We start from the raw sequence: 21,682 nt of genomic DNA, 5'->3' as shown, positions 1-21,682 counted from the left end.
TTACCTTCCCTTTCATATCAGCTTTCCCTTACCGTTCTTTATATCAGCTCTCCCTTACCTTCCCCTTTATATCAGCTCTCCCTTACCGTCCCCTTTATATCAGCTCTCCTGAACCTTCCCCTTTATATCAGCTCTCTCGAACCTTCCCTTTCATATCAGCTCTCCCTTTCCTTTCCCTTTATATCAGCTCTCCCTTACCTTCCCCTTTATATCAGCTCTCCCTGACATTCCCTTTCATATCAGCTTTCCCTTACCTTCCTTGATATCAGCTCTCCCTTAGCTTTCTTTATATCAGCTCTCCCTTACCTTCTTTTTCATATCAGCTTTCCCTTACCTTCCCCTTTATATCAGCTCTCCCTTACCGTCCCCTTTATATCAGCTCTCCCGAACCTTACCCTTTATATTAGCTCTCCCGAACCTTCCCTTTCATATCAGCTCTCCCTTACCTTCCTTTATATCAGCTCTCCCTTACCTTCCCTTTCATATTAGCTTTCCTTTACCATTTTTTATATCGGCTCTCCCTTACCTTCCCCTTTATATCAGCTCTCCCTTACCGTCCCCTTTATATCGGCTCTCCCGAACCTTACCCTTTATATTAGCTCTCCCGAACCTTCCCTTTCATATCAGCTCTCCCTTACCTTCCTTTACATCAGCTTTCCCTTACCTTCCTTTATATCAGCTCTCCATTACCTTCCTTTTTATCAGCTCTCCCTTACCTTCCCTTTCATATCAGCTTTCCCTTACCTTCCCCTTTATATCAGCTCTCCCTTACATTCCCTTTCATATCAGCTTTCCCTTACCTTTCTTTATATCAGCTCTCCCTTACCTTCCCTTTCATATCAGCTTTCCCTTACCATTCTTTATATCAGCTCTCCCTTACCTTCCCCTTTATATCAGCTCTCCCTTACCGTCCCCTTTATATCAGCTCTCCTGAACCTTCCCCTTTATATCAGCTCTCTCTCGAACCTTCCCTTTCATATCAGCTCTCCCTTTCCTTTCCCTTTATATCAGCTCTCCCTTACCTTCCCCTTTATATCAGCTCTCCCTGACATTCCCTTTCATATCAGCTTTCCCTTACCGTTCTTTATATCAGCTCTCCCTTACCTTCTCCTTTATATCAGCTCTCTCTTAACTTCCTTTACATCAGCTTTCCCTTACCTTCCTTTATATCAGCTCTCCCTTACCTTTCTTTATATCAGCTCTCCCTTACCTTCCTTTTCATATCAGCTTTCCCTTACCTTCCCCTTTATATCAGCTCTCCCTTACATTCCCTTTCATATCAGCTTTCCCTTACCTTCCCCTTTATATCAGCTCTCCCTTACCGTCCCCTTTATATCAGCTCTCCCGAACCTTACCCTTTATATTAGCTCTCCCGAACCTTCCCTTTCATATCAGCTTTCCCTTACCTTCCTTTATATCAGCTCTCCCTTACCTTCCCTTTCATATTAGCTTTCCTTTACCGTTCTTTATATCGGCTCTCCCTTACCTTCCCCTTTATATCAGCTCTCCCTTACCGTCCCCTTTATATCAGCTCTCCCGAACCTTACCCTTTATATTAGCTCTCCCGAACCTTCCCTTTCATATCAGCTCTCCCTTACCTTCCTTTACATCAGCTTTCCCTTACATTCCTTTATATCAGCTCTCCCTTACCTTCCTTTATATCAGCTCTCCCTTACATTCCCTTTCATATCAGCTTTCCCTTACCTTCCCCTTTATATCAGCTCTCCCTTACCTTCCCTTTCATATCAGCTTTCCCTTACCATTCTTTATATCAGCTCTCCCTTACCTTCCCCTTTATATCAGCTCTCCCTTACCGTCCCCTTTATATCAGCTCTCCTGAACCTTCCCCTTTATATCAGCTCTCGAACCTTCCCTTTCATATCAGCTCTCCCTTTCCTTTCCCTTCATATCAGCTCTCCCTTACCTTCCCCTTTATATCAGCTCTCCCTGACATTCCCTTTCATATCAGCTTTCCCTTACCGTTCTTTATATCAGCTCTCCCTTACCTTCTCCTTTATATCAGCTCTCTCTTAACTTCCTTTACATCAGCTTTCCCTTACCTTCCTTTATATCAGCTCTCCCTTACCTTTCTTTATATCAGCTCTCCCTTACCTTCCTTTTCATATCAGCTTTCCCTTACCTTCCCCTTTATATCAGCTCTCCCTTACATTCCCTTCCATATCAGCTTTCCCTTACCTTTCTTTATATCAGCTCTCCCTTACCTTCCCTTTCATATCAGCTTTCCCTTACCGTTCTTTATATCGGCTCTCCCTTACCTTCCCCTTTATATCAGCTCTCCCTTACCGTCCCCTTTATATCAGCTCTCCCGAACCTTACCCTTTATATTAGCTCTCCCGAACCTTCCCTTTCATATCAGCTCTCCCTTACCTTCCTTTATATCAGCTCTCCCTTACCTACCCTTTCATACTAGCTTTCCTTTACCGTTCTTTATATCGGCTCTCCCTTACCTTCCCCTTTATATCAGCTCTCCCTTACCGTCCCCTTTATATCAGCTCTCCCTTACCTTCCCCTTTATATCAGCTCTCCCTCTCATTGCTACTCATGCAAAAATTAATTTGGTCTTGTACATAAACTGTGGTAAGTATGCAACTAAACTCTTTAAGCTGAGCTATACTTTTATATTCCTTCTTTAAGAGTTAACATTGATCGATCTATCTATCTATCTATCTCATTTCTATCTGTCTGTCTATCTATCTATCTATCTATCTATCTATCTATCTGTCTCATTTCTATCTATCTATCTATCTATCTATCTATCTATCTATCTATCTATCTCATTTCTATCTATCTTATATCTATTTATCTATCTATCTATCTATCTATCTATCTATCTATCTGTCTGTCTATCTGTCTCATTTTTTATCTATCTATCTATCTATCTATGTGTGAGTCACTGAGGGCTGTAAATATTTACAAAACTTACTATGGGAGAGATGTATAATGAATATGTAAAGTGGAATTTTCAATTTATATGGGGTAAACTAAAATATTATAATTTCAGTTCAAAACTGTGCAAGTTAAGGCTTTTGAAGTTTTGACAGCTGCTGTCATAGAGCAGATCTTCTCATGTAATGAAGATAATACCTCTTGGTACGCCTACTAGATATTGGAAGCAGAGCACAAACTGCTTGGAAAAATATTTAAATACTGTTTAATTTTATAGCAGCCGCCCATTGCTTCAAAGACACCAGAGGCAGTTGGGTCATCTGCTCCTCTTGGGGAAAGGAAGAAGAGGATTCGGAAAAAGGTGGATACATCAAAGTTCATGACTCCTTACATAGCACACAGCAAAAAAATGCAGGATATGTTCAGCCAGGTAAGTGGAATATTTGTTTTATTGGAAATAGGTTGCTCTTATTTGTGAGCTGCCCTGCCACCTAGTGGACAAATGCCTTCATAGCTGAAAGTAATCAACTTTTTTCATGCACAAGATTGTTTGTTAATTAGAAACCTTCAACATTCGAGTGTAAGGAGAATATTTGCCAACATTGTTTTTCCTCTTTTATTTTTTTCTAAATTTGCACTTTTTTTTACACCTCACAGATTATTATTACTATTATTATTAGATAAGTAGTCTATCAATCAAAATTAATTGCATTGAGTATATTGATTAGATAAAAAAACAAATTCAGCCCCATCGACTTAACTATTATGTGAAAAGAGGCTATTATATGACAGCCTACTTTCTCTCACAATTAGAATAAAGTATAATAAAATAATGTAAACCCACACCTACTACAATATTTATTATTTTTGGGTAGCGTTATTATAAATTGTCTTCTGATAATTGAACAACACCTACTGCAATATTTATTTAAGTGACCAAATCGTTTTAATAGCCTGAATAAACTGAAAGACAAGTTACCAGCATTGTTTAGTTCTTGACTATCATCAATACTTATGTCTATTGTCATTGTCTTGTTCATCAAAAGTGTATTTGAGATGTGATGCGCTATTTATTTGTGGATGTTGCATTTGTGAGGACTGTAGTTCATTGCTTTCTTTCAAATATATCGATGTCAGCATAAGTAGACTGTATTTTGCAGTTTTTACATTGCAAAAAGGCATTTTGAAAGATTGCTAGACAGACAAAAACATGTCTGATGGTATAAGAATAAAATATATTCCAATGATACATAGCCAGGCCTACAGAGAGTAGCAACATTATTAAACTGACCAAAAAATATCAGATTCACAATGGTCCCCAACAGAGCATTTACAGACTATGTGATAGGATAGTGCATGATTGGATTGTGATGTCTCCACTATCCATACATGGGACATTCCACTGTTGACTGAATACTTCATGTGGTGCTTTGACCTCAAAATGGGATTTGATGGTTCTCCACAAACTGTGGCTCCCTTGTGGGGCTAATGGTCTACATAGTTCTGCTGGCCACCTACAGTGCTGGGACAAGGTGTTTTGGCACCCAAGGCAAAAATGCCATTTTTTACATCTGCATCCAAATAACATCATCATATTTTGGATTAATAGCGTCATCTTGTGGCCATCATGTTAACCATCCATGTAACAGCCTGAAAAATTCTAGAATTGAACAGGAAAGGCCTTTATTTTCCTCTTATACTGAAGAGCAAGAGAACATGTTTGTATTCAGTTTGCCCCGTCTTCCCTACACCCTAGACAGAAGCCTATCTTGCTGCAACATACACCCAGTCCTGTCCTTATTGAATGATGTGGGATAGAGCAACTACATAACTTTTCATTTGCATCTCATGTGTTTTAGAATAAATATAAAGAGCTATATGAAAAACACCGGGGTGAGCCGTACGCCATCACTACTGATACTCCGGAACTCAGGCGGATCAAAAAAGTCCAAAACCAGCTTAGTGAGGTAAGTCAATGTCTTCTTGTTAACGTAGACCCTATAGTTTTATTTCTACATTGTTGCACTTATACACTGAATGCAGATTTGAAAATGCTAAATAAAGAATATATTTATATATATTATAATACCTTTTTTGGGAAACCTTAAGGACCAGAGTAATTTATAGTTGCATGGTCAGAGCATTTTTTATATTCATTTTCTCAAAACAGAGAACACACACAGATAAAGAGGGTGGGGCTAGAACAGTCTGTATAGAATCAGATCCTTAGTGGGAGGGTCTTGGCCAACATGTAGCCAATCCGATCCAGGTTGCCTGATACTGGCTGGTGATTGTGATGTCAAACCTATTTTGGAAGCGAAGATTGTGTTTTCAAATTGTTTGCTTTTTTGCAAGTTCAGTTTCATTAGGTATTACTGTGTAAGATAACGCTCTTCCAAGTAACCTGTATACATACTTTGTGTTATGTTAAATTATATCACTTGACTATATATATATTTATGTAACAAAAAATGTAATCTGTAAATTCTCCTACGTGTAAAGGGCACTTTATACCAAGCATGATAGAGTCAACAAGAACGATATAATTAATCTGCCCCCCGGCCCGGTCCCATAGAGGGCTATCTTGGGCTGGGTCAATGGGCCACCAGCACTCTTTGTCCTTTAAAATAGGCTGCAGAGTTGAGTCTTGCCCCCCCCCGGGCTGAACTTTGCCAGCCCTCCCCTGATGTTGAATGTTTTTGTTTATGTTTGATTGACCATAACGATAAACAGATCAGATCAGGCTTCAATTGTCCTCGCCTATTGCTATACTTCAGTATAGACTGGACCAAATGTTGAGTGATAAGCCGAGCCTGGTTGACATGAATCTACTAGTGTCTTGTATCTCCTGTGCTTGACTGTGGATCCTAATGGAGCTAGGGGTTATTATTATAGTGGTTATTATGTTAAATCATAGGATATGAGCGCAAGGAAATGGATCAAATAGTTCTTAGTCCCAAGGGGTCTAATAATGGCGATTTATGTGTGTATGCTGGTTGGGTGCCATTTGTTTAGGCACCTTAGTGAAGCTAAGGGGTTAATCATGTACAAGTTCATTATTCTGTTTGATTAGGTCAGTACTTATCCTACAAAGGGAATCCTTAAAAGATGACCTAGAGGCTGGGGACTTGAAGACCATAGTGTACCCCACATGTTGTATATTTTTTCCCATATAGACATCTAATCCCTTCTCAACCCACATCAACCAATCAGTAGTCAGACTGGTGAAAGCTAATATCTGATTGGTTACTATGGGTTGTGGCAGATCATTGCTTTTTGCCCCATATAATTAAATAATCCTCAAAGAGTTCAGATTGGTAACCGAATTCCGACCTATCCTCAGCAGTCAAACTGCAAAAAAGATATAAATGTTGTGTACCATACAGTAACCTCAAGGAAAATTGCCTTTTAATTGGGTTGCCATTGTGACATAGGTGAAGTACCGTATGGATGGTAATGCCGTGAGAACCAATTGTCACGTCGATGAAAAAGCCAGAGACATCGAGCATGCCAAAAAGGTGTCGAACCAAGTGAGCAAGGTAAGTGAGCTCCGTGTTGGCAGGTAGGTGCCCTCGCTTTGCCAATTTAATGGTCATCACATGATTGAATTGACATCAATTTTTGTTATTTTAGATTCTGTATAAGCAGAATTGGGAGGACACAAAGGAAAAGTACCTGTTACCTCCTGACGCACCTGAGCTTGTGCAGGCGGTAAAGAATACAGCAATGTTCAGCAAGGTAGGTGTCGTTATATATTAACCTATATTTTCATTCTTCCCTTTGTGTAATATAAATCTGAGCACATGAATGTGTAACTATATTTTGGTTGAACCATTTTAACTAGCTTCTACTATGTACTAAAGGTATTATTAAAGCTGGGTACACGCTATGGGTTTTGCACCCAATTATCGTGCCAATCACAGGATCAATGATTGTTAGGTCCAATATTGCATTAGTGTGTACGCTCCCCCGATCATTTTTTATCGTTCCAAAGCTCATTGTATTGTTTTATTTGATTTTATAAACTGGCTAAAAATCACTATCAACGATGGAACGATGTCGGGCAAACGTGGAAGTGTGCACGCACTCACCACCAGCAGTGTAGGCAGATCTCTATGGAGTTTACAGAGCCACAATATTATCAACTGATGGTTATGACAGATGAGCACATATCTCATAGGGACTATCAATCGTTGGTAAAATCGTTGCAGATATCTCATCGGGAGAATTTTTCTGCAGTCTGTACCCAGCTTAAGTCTAGGCAAGCTCAATGCTGCAAGTATACAGCCACTGCTTATGTTTCTGTCCCATAATCCCCTTATCATCTCCCAGAGTCTACCTGTCAGTCCTACTGATATGATAATCCTTTCACAATACACATTCCTGGAACCCAGCCAAGTGGAGGTGGCTGAGCCTGAATTTTTAAAATATGGTATTGCATAATCTGGGAATAGGAGTCCACAAATAGGCTAGATAGCAGGAAAAGGCCTCTAAGTCTGCTTATAAAATGTACAGAGGTATTGCATAAAACTATGTCTAGTCCATATGTTAGACACAATAAAGCTAAGAACATTTTTCAGGTTAGAACGCAGACAAGTACTTAATCCTTTTACAAAATATTCTTCAGAATACCTAATTGGCATATTTAAAATTCATTTGGATTGACATCAATCATAAAATGGCATGTGTAAGTTTAGATCCTGAACTTGGAATTGTATGAAATCAAACTTTGAAGTTTGTTGGGCGAATACGCACTTGCAAAAGGATTTAGCATCCCAGGGAATCCCATCTAAATCCTATTGATGCATGTGTATTAAAAAATAACAATTGCTAGCAATGATCTTAAATGTGTAATTTATCATAATGTGTACAAACTGTACATGAACCAGCTCATCACTTACAGGGTGTCTGATAACATATCTTACACATATTCCACCAGGACAAACTCATATAATGCCACTGATCTAACATCTCTGCACCCTGATCTGACTGTAACATTTTTATAGTGAACACTCTTGTCTAAATCAGGATTGTTGGGAGATGTGTGATAAATTGGGCTTAGCTCTTATCATCGTGAAAGCAATCATGTTAGCAGTGCTTCATAGGCATTCATTGTACAATTGTGGTGGGTCTATTCTGACAACTGAACTGGTTTGACTTGTATCCCAGAACTTATCCAATTTATAAACTGATATTTTCATTCACCCCCTGGGTAAGCTATTGGTCAATGAGTCAAACTTAAGTTCCATACCCCATGGCCATTGAGATGCTTATTTCAGTGGCTGTAAAAACACATATTAAATGTTAATGTGTTTCATATGCATTTGATATGTATGTTTCCTTGCGTTCTAGAGATGATTGTATGCTTTCTAATGTGTTGAACAGTGGCAAACGTGCCAAATTAAACGACTAGTGTTCGTAAAACCGCTGCCGCAACAGTACGCAACACAAATAAAAATGCAAATTAGTATGGTAACACTAGGAACATTGATTTCTAGTATCTTAGCCATTTATAAGTGCTTGGCATGCATTAGATAAACATGTCAAATGCATAAATCGGTGCCGGTTGGTATGAACCCTTAGACAGCAATTTTTGGGGGGCTAAAAATGAATAACATTTCTTGCTGTAAATGTATAAAGTAAGATTTGATCTCCTGTTAGATCAAACAGTCAGACAAGTGACCATATTTGTATTTTATTTAGTGTACTTCTCTAATATTAATGTTAAAGACAGTTTGGATAAGAGATAAGAGTAGTACCAATTCACCACTGCCTCCTGCTTCAGTGATGACCACTACATAAACACTAAAAACACCAGCGACACTGTATGTTATAGGAAGGTAATACACGGATTTATGTATAGTGTTTAACTGATACTTGGTTAGCCTGGTATCATTTTTGAACAGGAAATGCTGTTTTACTTTATTCTTCACTCAAATTTTAGTTTTATTTGTTTAGTTTAATACAATTGTACAATTTATTTTTACATTTGTTTTCTCTAGAAACTGTACACAGCAGACTGGGAAGAGGATAAAACAACCTATTTTCCTTATTCTGATAGTCCGGAATTGAGGAGAGTCGCCAATGCACAGAAGTCGCTGAGTGATGTATGTACAGCAGGGATACTGTGTAGCATATTAGTGCATTTTTAATCAAATTGCATTATTTAAGTATTTAGTTGACATTATATCAATACATCACAGGGCAGATACACTGGGCCTGAGTCATTAAGGAAAGTAAGAAAAAAAAAAGAGTAAGTTTGGTCCTGGACAAACCATGTTACACTGCAAGGGGTGCAAATTAGTTTAATATTTTACACATAAAGAAATGACTGGCTGCTCTTTCATGTAGCACAGAAAGACTTGATAGCTATATTTTTACACTGTAATTTAATGTTGATCTAGGACATGGCCTACCCCAACTATAAATCTGTCACTACATTTTAAATGTACCCCCCCCCCTTTCAATGCAAGATGATTTTGCCAAGGTGCAAATTTACTCCTTTTTTTGCTCTCCTTAATGACTCAGACCCAGTATGTGTAATATTTTGTACATATAAAAAAAATAATCGGGTTACTATCATAGGACAACTGTATCTGGTAGTCTACGCATGCACTTCTACAATGTTTTGTGGAATACATTGCTATAATGTTCTCGCTACCTTCTGTGCTTTTTACCATTGCCATTATGTCATCTAGGAAGTTGTGTTTATTTTCATATGTTTGCCCTTGAATACAACTCAAAACAACTCTGTGGCTACAAGTGTAGCCAATGCACAAAGCTTGATTGCATTGCATTTATTGCAATTAAAATAAAGTTGTTGGTGAAAAACACAGGAAGAAGCCAGGAAGATAAAACAATATATTTAGTAAAGGTTACAGGAGGACATGTTATTTTAAGGTGAAAAAACCCCACTTTAAATCCTGGTCTAATATTATTTGTGAATGTTACTAATGAAATAAATAACCATTCTGCTCCTTCCAGATCAATTATAAGAAGGGAAATGATGTACAAAAGCTTCAGTTCACATCACTGGCAGATCGACCTGACATTGCGATGGCCAAGAAAGTGTCCCAACAGCTCAGTGACGTAAGCTTGACTTTCCCTTTCCTCCTCCTGTTACTCTCATCCATTCTTTCCCAGCCCTTCCCCCCTCTTGTTATGTCATCCATTCTTTTCTAGCTCCTCCCTCCTCCTGTCACTCTAATCCATTCTTTAAAAGATCTTCCCTCCTCCTGTTACTCTTATCCATTCTTTTCTAGCTCTTCCCTCCTCCTGTTACTCTCATCCATTCTTTTCTAGCTCTTCCCTCCTCCTGTTACTCTCATCTACTCTTTTCTAGCTCTCGCCTCTTTGTATTGCGGTCATCCAATCTTTTCTAGCCCTTCTATCGTCTGGTTACCATCATCCATTCATTTACAGCTCTTCCCTCCTCGTTGTTATGTCATCCATTTTTTTCTAGCCCTTCTCTCCTTCTACTATGTCATCTATTCTTTTCTAGCCCTCCTCCCCCCCCCGCTACTATGTCATCCATGCTTTTCCAGCCCTTCTCTCCTACAGTTGCCATCATCAATTCTTTTCCAGGCATTCTTTCCTCCCGTTTCTGTCATCTATTCTTTTCTAGCCCATCCCACCTTCTGTTACTGTCATCAGGGCTGTTTGAACACGGTAAGCCCAGTAAGAGTGTCAGAAGGGCGCTGAACTTACCAGGGCACCCACCAGCCCCTCTGCGCCGAAAAAATGAAGTGCCCACTTAAGATCCGTGTCTCCGCTCTGAACAGAGCTGGGATCACAATAGGTGTGGGGTGATCACACTTGATCACCAGACAATAAATTTTAAGGGACTACATCATTTGATAGGGATAACTCTCTGATATCTCAACAAGCAACAAGAAGATGGATGTCATTGATCCCCGCTTCTTCCCTTAGGTCCCACAAACATCACATACTCCCCATTCCTGCAGTACAGGAACTGTGAGTGTTGTTTATACATCTTCAACCCCATAAGTGCTAATAACGAATACCACTTTAGAAGTATATTTAGAAGACAAGTCAAACTCGTCCTTGGTACTAAAGGGGTTAATCACTCAAAAAAAATCATTTTAGTTTAATAAGTTAATAAGTTATATTGTAATATTGGATGCTACTTATCTGATATCTCTCCCAATTCTCCCCCAATTCCTGTAATGGACCAGGTGATGCACTACTGTCTCTAACTAGTGCGTGAAGTAGGCAGAGGTGTTGCTAAGGATCCTCCTCCTCTATGAGCTTCCCATTCATCAGTAGTTAAGTGGAGGGGCATTGACAACTTCAATTAGTCTGAAGAAACGAAGCATTAAATTGCATCACTGGACCATTATATGCATCAGGGGAGCTGCCAAATTTTGATAATCACAGAAAAGTAGCATTCCATATTATAGTATGTCTCAACCTAAAAATCCAATTTTCATTTTTGGGTGGAATTTTTTACTGAAGCTTCCTTCCTTAGTTTTATGAGCATTATTAATCCAGCCATCACCACAGCCATCGCCAACACCCCTATTACTGCCACCTTGCTGTATAGATTTCCTCCAGTCTGTTCTGTTTTATTCCCCAGATTTCTCTGTCTGTCACTTCTCTTCGTCTTCTCTTTTCCATCTGTCTTTTACCTCCTCTTTTTTTCACTTTTTTTTTGCCTTAATCTCCTAGCTTTACCTACATTTTTCTGACCTTACTGTATCTTAACATAAATGTTTCCCGACACAGATAAAATATCGTGAGGATTACCGTAACAAAGTGAAAGGTAAATGGAGTCAGACTCCGTGCTATGAAGTTGCAGTTGCCAGAATGAACGCCGACAATCTAAGTGATGTAAGTGTATGACGTGATGATATACTGTATACTTGTCCGGACTTTACGCACAGCCTCTGTAGCAAGATACAGAAAGTGAACATATTGTAACTCATGTTGTTCTACCAACAGAGGAAATATCATGAAGACTTTGAGAGCATTAAAGACCAAATCAACTTCATGCAAACGGAAACTCCAGAGTACCGGACTAACAAGAAGGCCAGGCTGAACGCTAGCACGGTATGAGAATGATAGGAAATGGAATCAACAATACATAACTAGACATGCTCTTATGTGTGCTAGAGTCATGAGTTCGATTCCCGACCAAGGTCTTATCTGTGTGGAATTTGCATGTTCTCCCCGTGTTTGTGTGGAGCAAGGACTAATGAGAGTGACAAATATTTTCCGTACAGCGCTGCAGAATTGGTGGCGCTATATAAATAAATGGGGATGATAAGATGCCAGGTTTTTTTCACCCCAAGGTGATTGGGATGAGAAAGATCAAAAACCAAAAGAGCAAATCTCTAAACCAAGCTGGTTAAGGGCCAACATATGCAGGGCTCCATAAAGAATACACTGGAAATGTTAGAATGCCGACGTATTAGTGGAGAAGAAAGACTTCCATGTAGGGATGTTGCTATTTAGTGGTCTCCCAAACAGCTATGAAATGCTTGTGATAGCACTGGATGCTTCATCTGCAGACAAACTCATGTCACAATATGTAAAGGCAAGCTTGTGGAAGAATACAAGCATAAAACAGAACAGTTAATGTGCCCAGAGAGTATCAGCATACTGACATAAGTTTGGTCAGCAGCAGAGTTTGGAAATCTAGAATGAATCAAATTGAGAAGCAAAATAATCAATGGAAGCCGAACACTTCTAAGACAACACTTCAGGTATTGAGGTTTCATTTAACACTTGTATGGCTGCGTCATCTAAGCTTGCATAGTGTATTGAATCCAGGGCCATGAGTCACATGACTAACAATAAAAGCTTCTTCTCTCATTTTGACCAAAGAAGATGGAAATAGTTGCAGTAGCTAATGGACAGTATATTACGGATTGGGGAAGGTTACCTTAACTACTGAGACTAACCAAAAATATACTTGAAAATAATATACTAAATGTATCTTGAAAGCAGCTTGTCTTCAATGAGGAAACTGACTACGCAAGGCAATGTTGTGCCATTCAAGGATGACAATGGCATATTTGGTTGAAGCAAGCATGACAGCCTGTTATCTCCAAAATTGTTTACCCAGTAAGGTAACAGCAGAAACTCCTTATGAACAATGAAACAGAAATAAGCCTATTACAATATTTTGGAAGCAAGGCCTATGTACATGATCCAAAAGAAAAGCATTCCAATGGAGAAGCTTAAGCAAAGGAATTAATTCTGCTAGGTTTCAGTAAAAGACAAAAGGATACAGAATTCTGCACCAAGACACCAACAAGATAAATTTTGCAGAAGTGTGGTGATTGATAAAAACTCGTTCTCATTCAAATTTCACAATATTTTACAAGTAGTTCAGGCTGAGCAACAAGATCAGTCACAAACACAGGAAAAAGAGCAAAGTGACATTGAAATCAAATTAGATGGTTCAGTTATCCAAAAAAGGAGTTAGAAGATCTACAAGATGGGACATGAGAACTCCACCCAAGCTCCTGCCTTACATACTACTAGGCAAGAATGCAATTGAATGCAAATGGGGTTTTAAGACAAACTATGACTCTGAAATTTATGATGCCACTTTTACTCCATTCACTAAACAAAGTACATTCATTACCATGGCATCAAAACAGCTTTCTTTAATGCTGAAGGATATGAGAGAAAAGTAGAAAAGTGAAATGCGTTGGAAATTACAGAGATCACTGTATGGACTCAGTTCACATGAAGAATGGAAGATTTCACATGAAGTCAAGTTGATCCATTCTTGTACTACAAATGTAAAGATGAATTATGAATGTACCTGCTTTTCTATGTAGATATTGAGATCATAACTCGCAAGAAAGGCTAAAAAAAGTTAAGTAAAGTTCTCAATAAACACTTTAAAGTAAAGACTTGGGAGACGTGACATACTACTTGGGAGTCCAGATTTAGAAAGAGGAAGATGGGAGCTTTCTACTTAACAAGAGTTATAAAATTAGGGCAATTCTCAAGCTGTTATGAAGGACAGAAACCAAAATGTGTATTCACAATGATGGCTTACTGCTTACTTGACGTTGAAAGGAGAATATAATATTCTATCTTGTAATGAGAGATAGAGACAAGCAGTGGGGATATTGCTGTTCGAGCCAAGCACCACACATTCAGATATGGCAGCCACAATCGGAATTCTCTGTAGATGAGCGAGTGAACCACGCCAAAGAGATTGCAATGCAGTTAAGAGGGTCATGCAGTATTCACTCAGCACAGAAATCTGAAGATGTTAGCAAAATATGACTGTCAACTCACATACTGTATGGATGCTGATTGGGTCGGAGTCTCCAGTGATCTCAAGCCAGCAAGTGGTTACTTCTTAGGGATAGGCACTTGCTTTCTGCTGATCTCCTGGATCACTAGGAGTAAGTGTCAGTTGCATTATCATCTACAGGGACAGAGTTTGTTTCAGCATCAGTTCTACTGTATTGTATGTGTTTCATGTTTTACTCAATATAACTCCCTGTCTCAAGATGGTATTGTTACGTTGTTAATAAAGATTTAAAAAAAGACAGGAAACTAGAAACTGACAGTTGAGTAGAATGTGTTTTATTGCAGTGTAAGATTTGCCATTAAATAAAAGCATTTTCCTTATCTCCAGGACTTCTGGACATCACCCTCAATTATCTGCTGCCAACACACACATTATATATTCATACATAATAGGAAATACTGGGATAGGAAGAGTGCCATAACAAAGACACAAAAAGATGCTGACCTGGCTTCTCAGATGTCTTGTGATGGCCTATTGTATTTTTATTTTTTATCAAAGAGACTTTTAATTTTTTTGTTTTTTTTGCAACTAATCTGTTGCCATTCAGTGCATGGGAATTATTAAAAGACAAACGCTACCAGAACCAACTTCAATAAATAATAATTTTTGCATTATTTCCATAGGTGCAGTACAAAGCAGATTATGAGAAGTCCAAGGGACCCACAGCTTACCACACTCTTCCTGCCACAGAAAATCCATTACTTCGACAGCTCAGATCTGCTGGAAAGGCCCTCAGTGATGTAAGTTCTAGCATGCAAAAGTCACATATAGGAAATGTTATTATTATTGCTTTACATATATAATTTGGATGCTGTTGTAATGCTTTTTAGAGTAGTCTGTTTATCATCTGACGAATGAGTGTAAGGTTGTCTGTAGTGCCAGAAAGAATTTAATTATTAAACCACAGGTGTTTTTCATGTTTTAAATAACCCATTGAGTGGGTAAATCGTGTTTTCTGGAGGGGTTATGATTACATGGAGTATATTAGTGTATAGTATATCCTATATACACTATATATAATATAATAGTATATAAAAAGACCCTTGTGATTGCAGCAATTATTGACATTATTATAAATAATAATATTACTAATACTTTCTTTTTTTCCTTCTAGAAATTATACAAGGATTCCTATGAAAAAGCCAGAGGAACCAGTATTAATTACTGTGATACCCCCAAGTTTCAGATTGATAATGTTCTAAAGAGCTTCTCAGATGTGAGTGTCTTGTGCTACCACTGTTGGGTCCTAAAAAAAAATCATTGGCGCCCCTTGTGGGTGTCTCAAATTCTGCATCTTGTATCTCACTTTTACCAATGTAATAAATACGTTTAAACACACAAAAATGATATGTGTAATAAGGACAGTCCTGAGGGTAAATACATTAATCTGGACATACTGCAAGGCACCGATATTCTGCATCTTTGCAGGGCAGTTTTAAAACAGGCAATGTCTTTACAGGCAAAACGTGCCTGTGTAGACATTGCCGCTTTAAATCTGCCCTGCAAAGTCGCCTAATGTCAGCAACTTGCAGAATGCGCAGATTGATACAGTTAACCCTTGATGCCTCTTCACCCATGATTAATTTAAGACATAAATGAGGCTAAAACAAATAGTATTTTAGGAGAAATGAAAGACGTTGGTGGTCTTAAGCTGGTCCTAGGGTGGACTTTGAAGTGACATTTCACTTTCCGCCATGTGAATTCCCACACAGTGTCTATAGATTAATTTTCCATAGGTAGTTCCTAGAATCTGAATGTACCCATGCACCTGTGTCTGCTTGAGGGAGATGAATAGGTGCATTTAAAAAGCGAAATGCGTTGTTCCCTACATTAGTTGCAGTTTGATAAAATACTTTAAGAGAGTTGAGCTGACTGTACAATAGAATCTTTCTGATGAATTCTATGCAGATATGGGGGGCTGATTTATCAATGGATGAAAAGCCCCTAGTACTTGCACAAATAGGGCATTCATTAATCTTGCTAAAGGGTGAAAACACTGCTATCGCTAGTGGTAACCTAGTAAGAGTGCCAACCACTAGTAAACTAGTGGTTGGCAGTAAGAGTGGCAGTCATGTGCCGCCTACGCGTTTGCATGGTGAAGCCTATATAACATGTATAGCAGTGTATACATATTTTTCTTTCCTTTTTTTATATGAGGGGAGCTGAAAGCCCAAAACCTGGCTTTCAGTTCCATTGTGCCATCTAGACAGCTCACACATTTGCATATCTGCAGAGACCTGCCCTATGGCGGTAAGTTAACCCTTACCGTTCCAACCCAGTATCACAGAGACAGCTGAGCATCATTCAGCTGCCCCGGATTAGGTTTTTGGATAAATTGCAATTAATAAGAATCCAGTCTTATTGCCGGAGACGGGGGTAGATTGATAAATAAATCCCATACACACAATTGATGAGATGGAATGTTAACTTGTTTTAATGTAAGATAATCACATATAGCAGGAGATTCAATGGCCGGCGATGTGGCGCCCCCGAACATCGCGCTGCGCATATTGCCAGTAATTATGGTAGAAATCTACGCTCATTCTTCCTCGCACCTCAATGGGGTGTGAGGAAATATGAGCGGAGATTTCTGTCAATCTCCGCCGCAAAGTGTATCGCGGATGTTTCGTAGACACTTCACAGCTAATGAAATCTCCCCCATATAGTACTGTAAAAGGCAATGGTCCTACATATTAATTGTACTGTTCTTTGCATTGTTTTTATTTTCTATCAACATCCGATTGATTTTCCCTTCTCTGTCTTTCAGCTTAAATACAAAGATCACTATCACAGGAATGTTCTGGGACATTACATTGGCAGCTACGAGGATCCGTATATGCTGCACTGCGCCAAAGTCTCCGGTTTCAGAAGTGATGTAAGTATAATATATATAGGCACGTCTATACTTGGCACGTCAAAAGTCACAAATCCTGGTCGTCACCGCTTTCTTTTCATTTCAGAAAAATTACAAAGCTGACTATGAAGATGATAAGGCCCACTGTTACTTCCCCCAGACCATTACCCAAGAATACGAGGCTACCAAGAAACTAGATCAGTGTAAAGACGTAAGTACGCGCAATGATGCCCTATTCATATTTCATTTGTACAAGAGCGCAATGAACACAAGCTGTATATATAGTAGATGTCATTTATCTGAGAACCACAAGTATAGCTTATCGTGCAAGTTGGACATTAGCGACTGGTTGACAAGAGCATTGTTCAGTTTGGTGACGTAGGATGAGATTCGACAATTACTGGTAGCTTATTGTCCTTAGGACAACACCAAGGGACTATCTTAAAATACCTCTACGTTGTTGAGCTGTTGCTTTTTCTCTCTCAACATTCTAAAAGAAATAAGTTTACTGAGTGTACGATCACTAATTAGCTGGCAGTGTTTTATTTAGCCTAGGGAGCCTGCTTTATTCAGTTGATTGTTTGAATAAAACAAGAAGTATCTCCAAGTGAGACCTAGCATATATAGGTCATGTCAACTTGCACACACAATGGTATCAAAACATTCACTGCTTGTCACAATCATCCCCACTCTCTGACTTAAACTATTGTGTGTCTCCAGCACCAATATAGCAAATATACAAAATGTGCTGTGGTCTGACGTTGGGTCCTTTGACAACCTACCAACTCTTACGGCAAGAGGGATCACCAAGTGAGACATAACTACTGTGCATTGCCGCCCTTTTAAAAGAACCATGGAGTAGATTTACTAAAGATTCTAAAAAGGAAAATTGGAGGTGTTGCTCATAGCAACCAATAATTTATCTAGAATGTAGTAGACAAACGATAGCTAGCATATGATTGGCTTTTATGGGCAAGGCCTACATTTTTCCTTTTTAGAAGTTTTAGTAAATTTAACCTCATGTGTCCAAACACATGGCAATTTCAAAGGAAAATCACAGGTAGTAAAATACTCCTTATACATTTTTACAAAACTGATTACAGGACATTGCCTGATAAATCATCATCAACATTTATTTATATAGCGCCACAAACAGTAATAAAACAATACTGGGTAAAACATACACATGTAGAGGTAAGAGAGTCCTGCTCACAAGCTTACAATCTATGGCACAATCGTTTGATACACAAGGGTAAGTGCTACATCATATTGAATATTTGTCCAGCAAGAATGCAAAGGTTACAAAGTATTTAGTGGGCTGTGTGCTCAGTCACACAACTATGTTGGTCAGAGGGTTGTTGTCTTGTGTTAGCTGTGTAGAGGGTGGTAATAGGGTAATCTAGGGAGATTAAGAGGGTGGTAGAGGAATACTATAAGCTGAAGAGGTGGGTTTTCAGAGAACGATTGAAGTTTTCAAGACTAGAGCAAAGTCTTATTGTGCGAGGGAGGGAATTCCACAAAGTGGGTGCAGCTCAAAAAAAGTCCTGTAACCGGGAATGGGAGGAAGGGATGGGAGTGGAAGAGAGACGCAGATCTTGTGCAGAACGGAGGTGTCGAGTTGGGAGATATTTTGATGTGAAGAGATGTATGTTGGTGCAGTTTTGTTGGTGGCCTTGTATGTTAGTAGAAGAATTTTATATTGGATTCGTTCAAAAATAGGCAACCAATGTAGAGGCTGACAGAGTGACTCAGCAGATGTAAAACGATTTGCAAGGAAAATCAATCTAGCCGCTGCATGCAAAATTGATTGTAGGGGCTCAAGTCTGATTTTGGGAAGACCAGTAAGGAGGGAGTGGCAATAGTTGATGTGGGAGATGATGAGTGATTGAATTAATGTTTTTGCAGTGTCTTGTGTGAGATATGTGCGTATTCTGGAAATGTTTTTATATATATGCAGCATGATGTAAATATAGAGTTGATGTTAGACCTAGGCAGCGAGCTTCATGGTCATGTCTTCAACAGAAATAGAAATGTCAGGCAGGAAGTTTCTATTGTCGGGTGGGAATGTTATTAAATCTGTTTTTGAAAGATTGAGTTTGAGTTGGCGAGAGGACATCCAAGATGAAATGGCAGAAAGACAGTCAGTAACACGAGACAACACAGATGGTGAGAGATCAGGAGAGGATAGATAAGTTTGTGTACCATCCACATAGAGATGATACTGAAATCCAAAGGAGTTTATTAGTTTTCTTAGAGAGGTGGTGTAGATAGAGAATAGCAGAGGACCTAGGACTGAGCCTTGTGGTACTCCAACTGATAAAGGAAGCGGAGTGGAGATAGTTCCAGAGAAATTAACACTGAAAGAGTGATTAGATAGGTATTATGAGAACCAGGATAGGACAGTGTCCTGAAGACCTAGGGATTGTAGTGTCTGTATGAGGAAAGAGTGGTCAACAGTGTCCAATGCAGCAGAGAGATCCAGGAGAATTAGAAGAGAGTAATCACCTTTAGCTTTAGCTGTGATCAGATCATTGACAACCTTGGTCAGCGCAGTCTCTGTGGAGTGTTGAGAGCAAAAGCCTGATTGAAAAGGATTAGATAGGTTGTTTGCAAAAAGGAAACGTGTGAGGCGAGTGTAGGCAATTCTCTCGAGAAGTTTGGTGCTGAGAGATGGGGCCGTAATTTGAAAGAGAGTTTGGGTCAGAATTTTTTTTTTTTTTGAACAGGAGTAATCACTACGTGCTTGAATAGTAATGGAAAGAAACCAGTAGCAAGAGATAGATTATAGATTTTAGTTAAAAGTGGAATGAGCACATGAGACAGGGACCTACCAATTTGTGAGGGTATGGGATCAAGAGGACAGGAGGTAGAGTAGGAAGATAAGAAGAGAGTAAATAAAAGTATACAAAATAAAAGACAGTTTCAGCTATTGTTGTTCAGATTTTTCTAACACTAATAAATTACTTCACTGTTTTCTTCAGTATGTCTACAAAAAACACCCGGATAAAACCAAATTCACTCAAGTGGCTGATTCCCCCGAAATGGTCCAAGCACAAGTGAACTCAAAGCAGCTCAGCGACGTAAGTATTGAGTGTGACTGTGTCTTTGTGATATTAGAGACTATTCGTCATCAGAAACAAACACAATTACCAGGATATACCCAAATTAGAGTGGTGTTATGGCTGTTACAAACAGACATGGCTGCCAGCAGCTACATTTACTGGTAGTCTAAAAAGAAGTCACATAAACAAAATATAGTGACCAGTAAAAAAAATATTAATGCCTTACTTATACTGCTAAACTACACATAATATATGTACCACGTCTATGGTTTGAGCCTGAGTATTTCCAGTTTCTATGTTCTACTGAGTTATAAAATACATATTCATATTACATAAAAAATGTAGAAAAAATTGGTGGCTGCCACTTAATGTCTTAATATACATAAGAAATAAATGTAGGCCTTATTTCACTGAAAGCATCCGTTATCCTACTACTAGGGTTAAAGTAGTTGTTTAAAATCACGGTTTACACGGTTGACAGACTTTTTGCAATGGTTGCACTGGGTGCCAGTATCTGCAATTTTATCACCATTTCCTGTTTATTCGTTCCAGCTGAATTACAAAGCAAAGCATGAATCTGAGAAATTCAAGTGTTCTATCCCAGAAGATTCTCCCTTTATCCTTCAATCTAGGCTTAACGCCTACAACCTCAGTGATGTAAGTAATTGTCTTCCTATATACATGGTACTGTACAACAAGAGTAGCCAGTGACATAAATCGGTGATCACCGGCTGATTCCTCCTGCAGGCGCTTCAGTATGAAATGTTTGTAAATGTATCCATGAACTAATCACATTCCGCAATGCTAACCACCAGCGCCAGATTAAGACAGAATGGGGCCCTAGGCAATGCTGGTTTAGGCTCCATTCACCCACTCTATTTGTCAAAAAAGCATAACATAAAAGTGGGTTATGGTAACCTGGGCTCCTCAGTGCTCAATGGGATCTAGACAAAAGCCTAGGTTGCTTAGTGGATGATCCGACTATGCTAACCACTCTGGAGCCTTGGGTTCGATTCCAACCAGGGGGCTTCCTGTGTGGAGCTTGTATGTCCTCTCCGAGTTTGCTGGATTTTCCTCCAGCTGTTGTGGCTTCCTCCCACTGTTCAGTGACATACAAATTGTATAATTAGCTTGGGAAATAGTTTATGTGCCTACTCTATAAGGAAATTAGGTTGGTCCTTTGTGCATGAACAATACACATTTAAACTTATTTTATGATACTATGAAATAGATTTATCACACCTTCTAAAAAAGAAAAAGTGGAGGGTCATGCCCATAACAACCAATCAGATTCTAGCTATCATTTTCTAAAATATACTAGATCAATGACAGCTAGAATCGGATTGGTTGCTATGGGCAGCACCTCCTACCCCTAAGTCCCTTCTCTTGATACGTCATTTAGAAAGGGTGAATCGGCTTGTAATGTAAGTGTCCTGACTCCTCAAGGCATTGCATTCAGAGAGCAACGTGCAGTTTTTTTTTAAAGAACACAGGTAATTCGTCTCTGCCTGCTCCCGAATTCGACAAGGAGCGGATCTGAAGATACCTGAGCTGATGAAT

General features: G+C 39.0%; 1 protein-coding gene across 21 annotated transcripts in view; it reads left to right on the top strand.

Moving 5' to 3' along the window:
• Positions 1-21,682, top strand: part of NEB (nebulin) — a 163,446-nt gene that overhangs the window by 13,886 nt on the left and 127,878 nt on the right. For all 21 annotated transcript variants that reach the window (XM_075180874.1, XM_075180876.1, XM_075180862.1 and 18 more), the window contains 14 exons: positions 3,185-3,337; positions 4,767-4,874; positions 6,342-6,446; positions 6,541-6,645; positions 8,910-9,014; positions 9,892-9,996; positions 11,653-11,757; positions 11,869-11,976; positions 14,830-14,946; positions 15,321-15,422; positions 16,974-17,081; positions 17,167-17,271; positions 20,042-20,140; positions 20,675-20,779. In XM_075180874.1, coding sequence (XP_075036975.1) covers positions 3,185-3,337; positions 4,767-4,874; positions 6,342-6,446; positions 6,541-6,645; positions 8,910-9,014; positions 9,892-9,996; positions 11,653-11,757; positions 11,869-11,976; positions 14,830-14,946; positions 15,321-15,422; positions 16,974-17,081; positions 17,167-17,271; positions 20,042-20,140; positions 20,675-20,779 — 1,530 coding nt within the window. The remainder of the gene's footprint in view (positions 1-3,184; positions 3,338-4,766; positions 4,875-6,341; positions 6,447-6,540; positions 6,646-8,909; positions 9,015-9,891; positions 9,997-11,652; positions 11,758-11,868; positions 11,977-14,829; positions 14,947-15,320; positions 15,423-16,973; positions 17,082-17,166; positions 17,272-20,041; positions 20,141-20,674; positions 20,780-21,682) is intronic.

Source organism: Mixophyes fleayi, chromosome 7 (genome assembly GCF_038048845.1).
Source record: "Mixophyes fleayi isolate aMixFle1 chromosome 7, aMixFle1.hap1, whole genome shotgun sequence".
Lineage (NCBI taxonomy): Eukaryota > Metazoa > Chordata > Amphibia > Anura > Limnodynastidae > Mixophyes > Mixophyes fleayi.
Note: the sequence above shows the minus strand (reverse complement) of the source record. Positions and strands in the feature narration are given on the sequence as shown.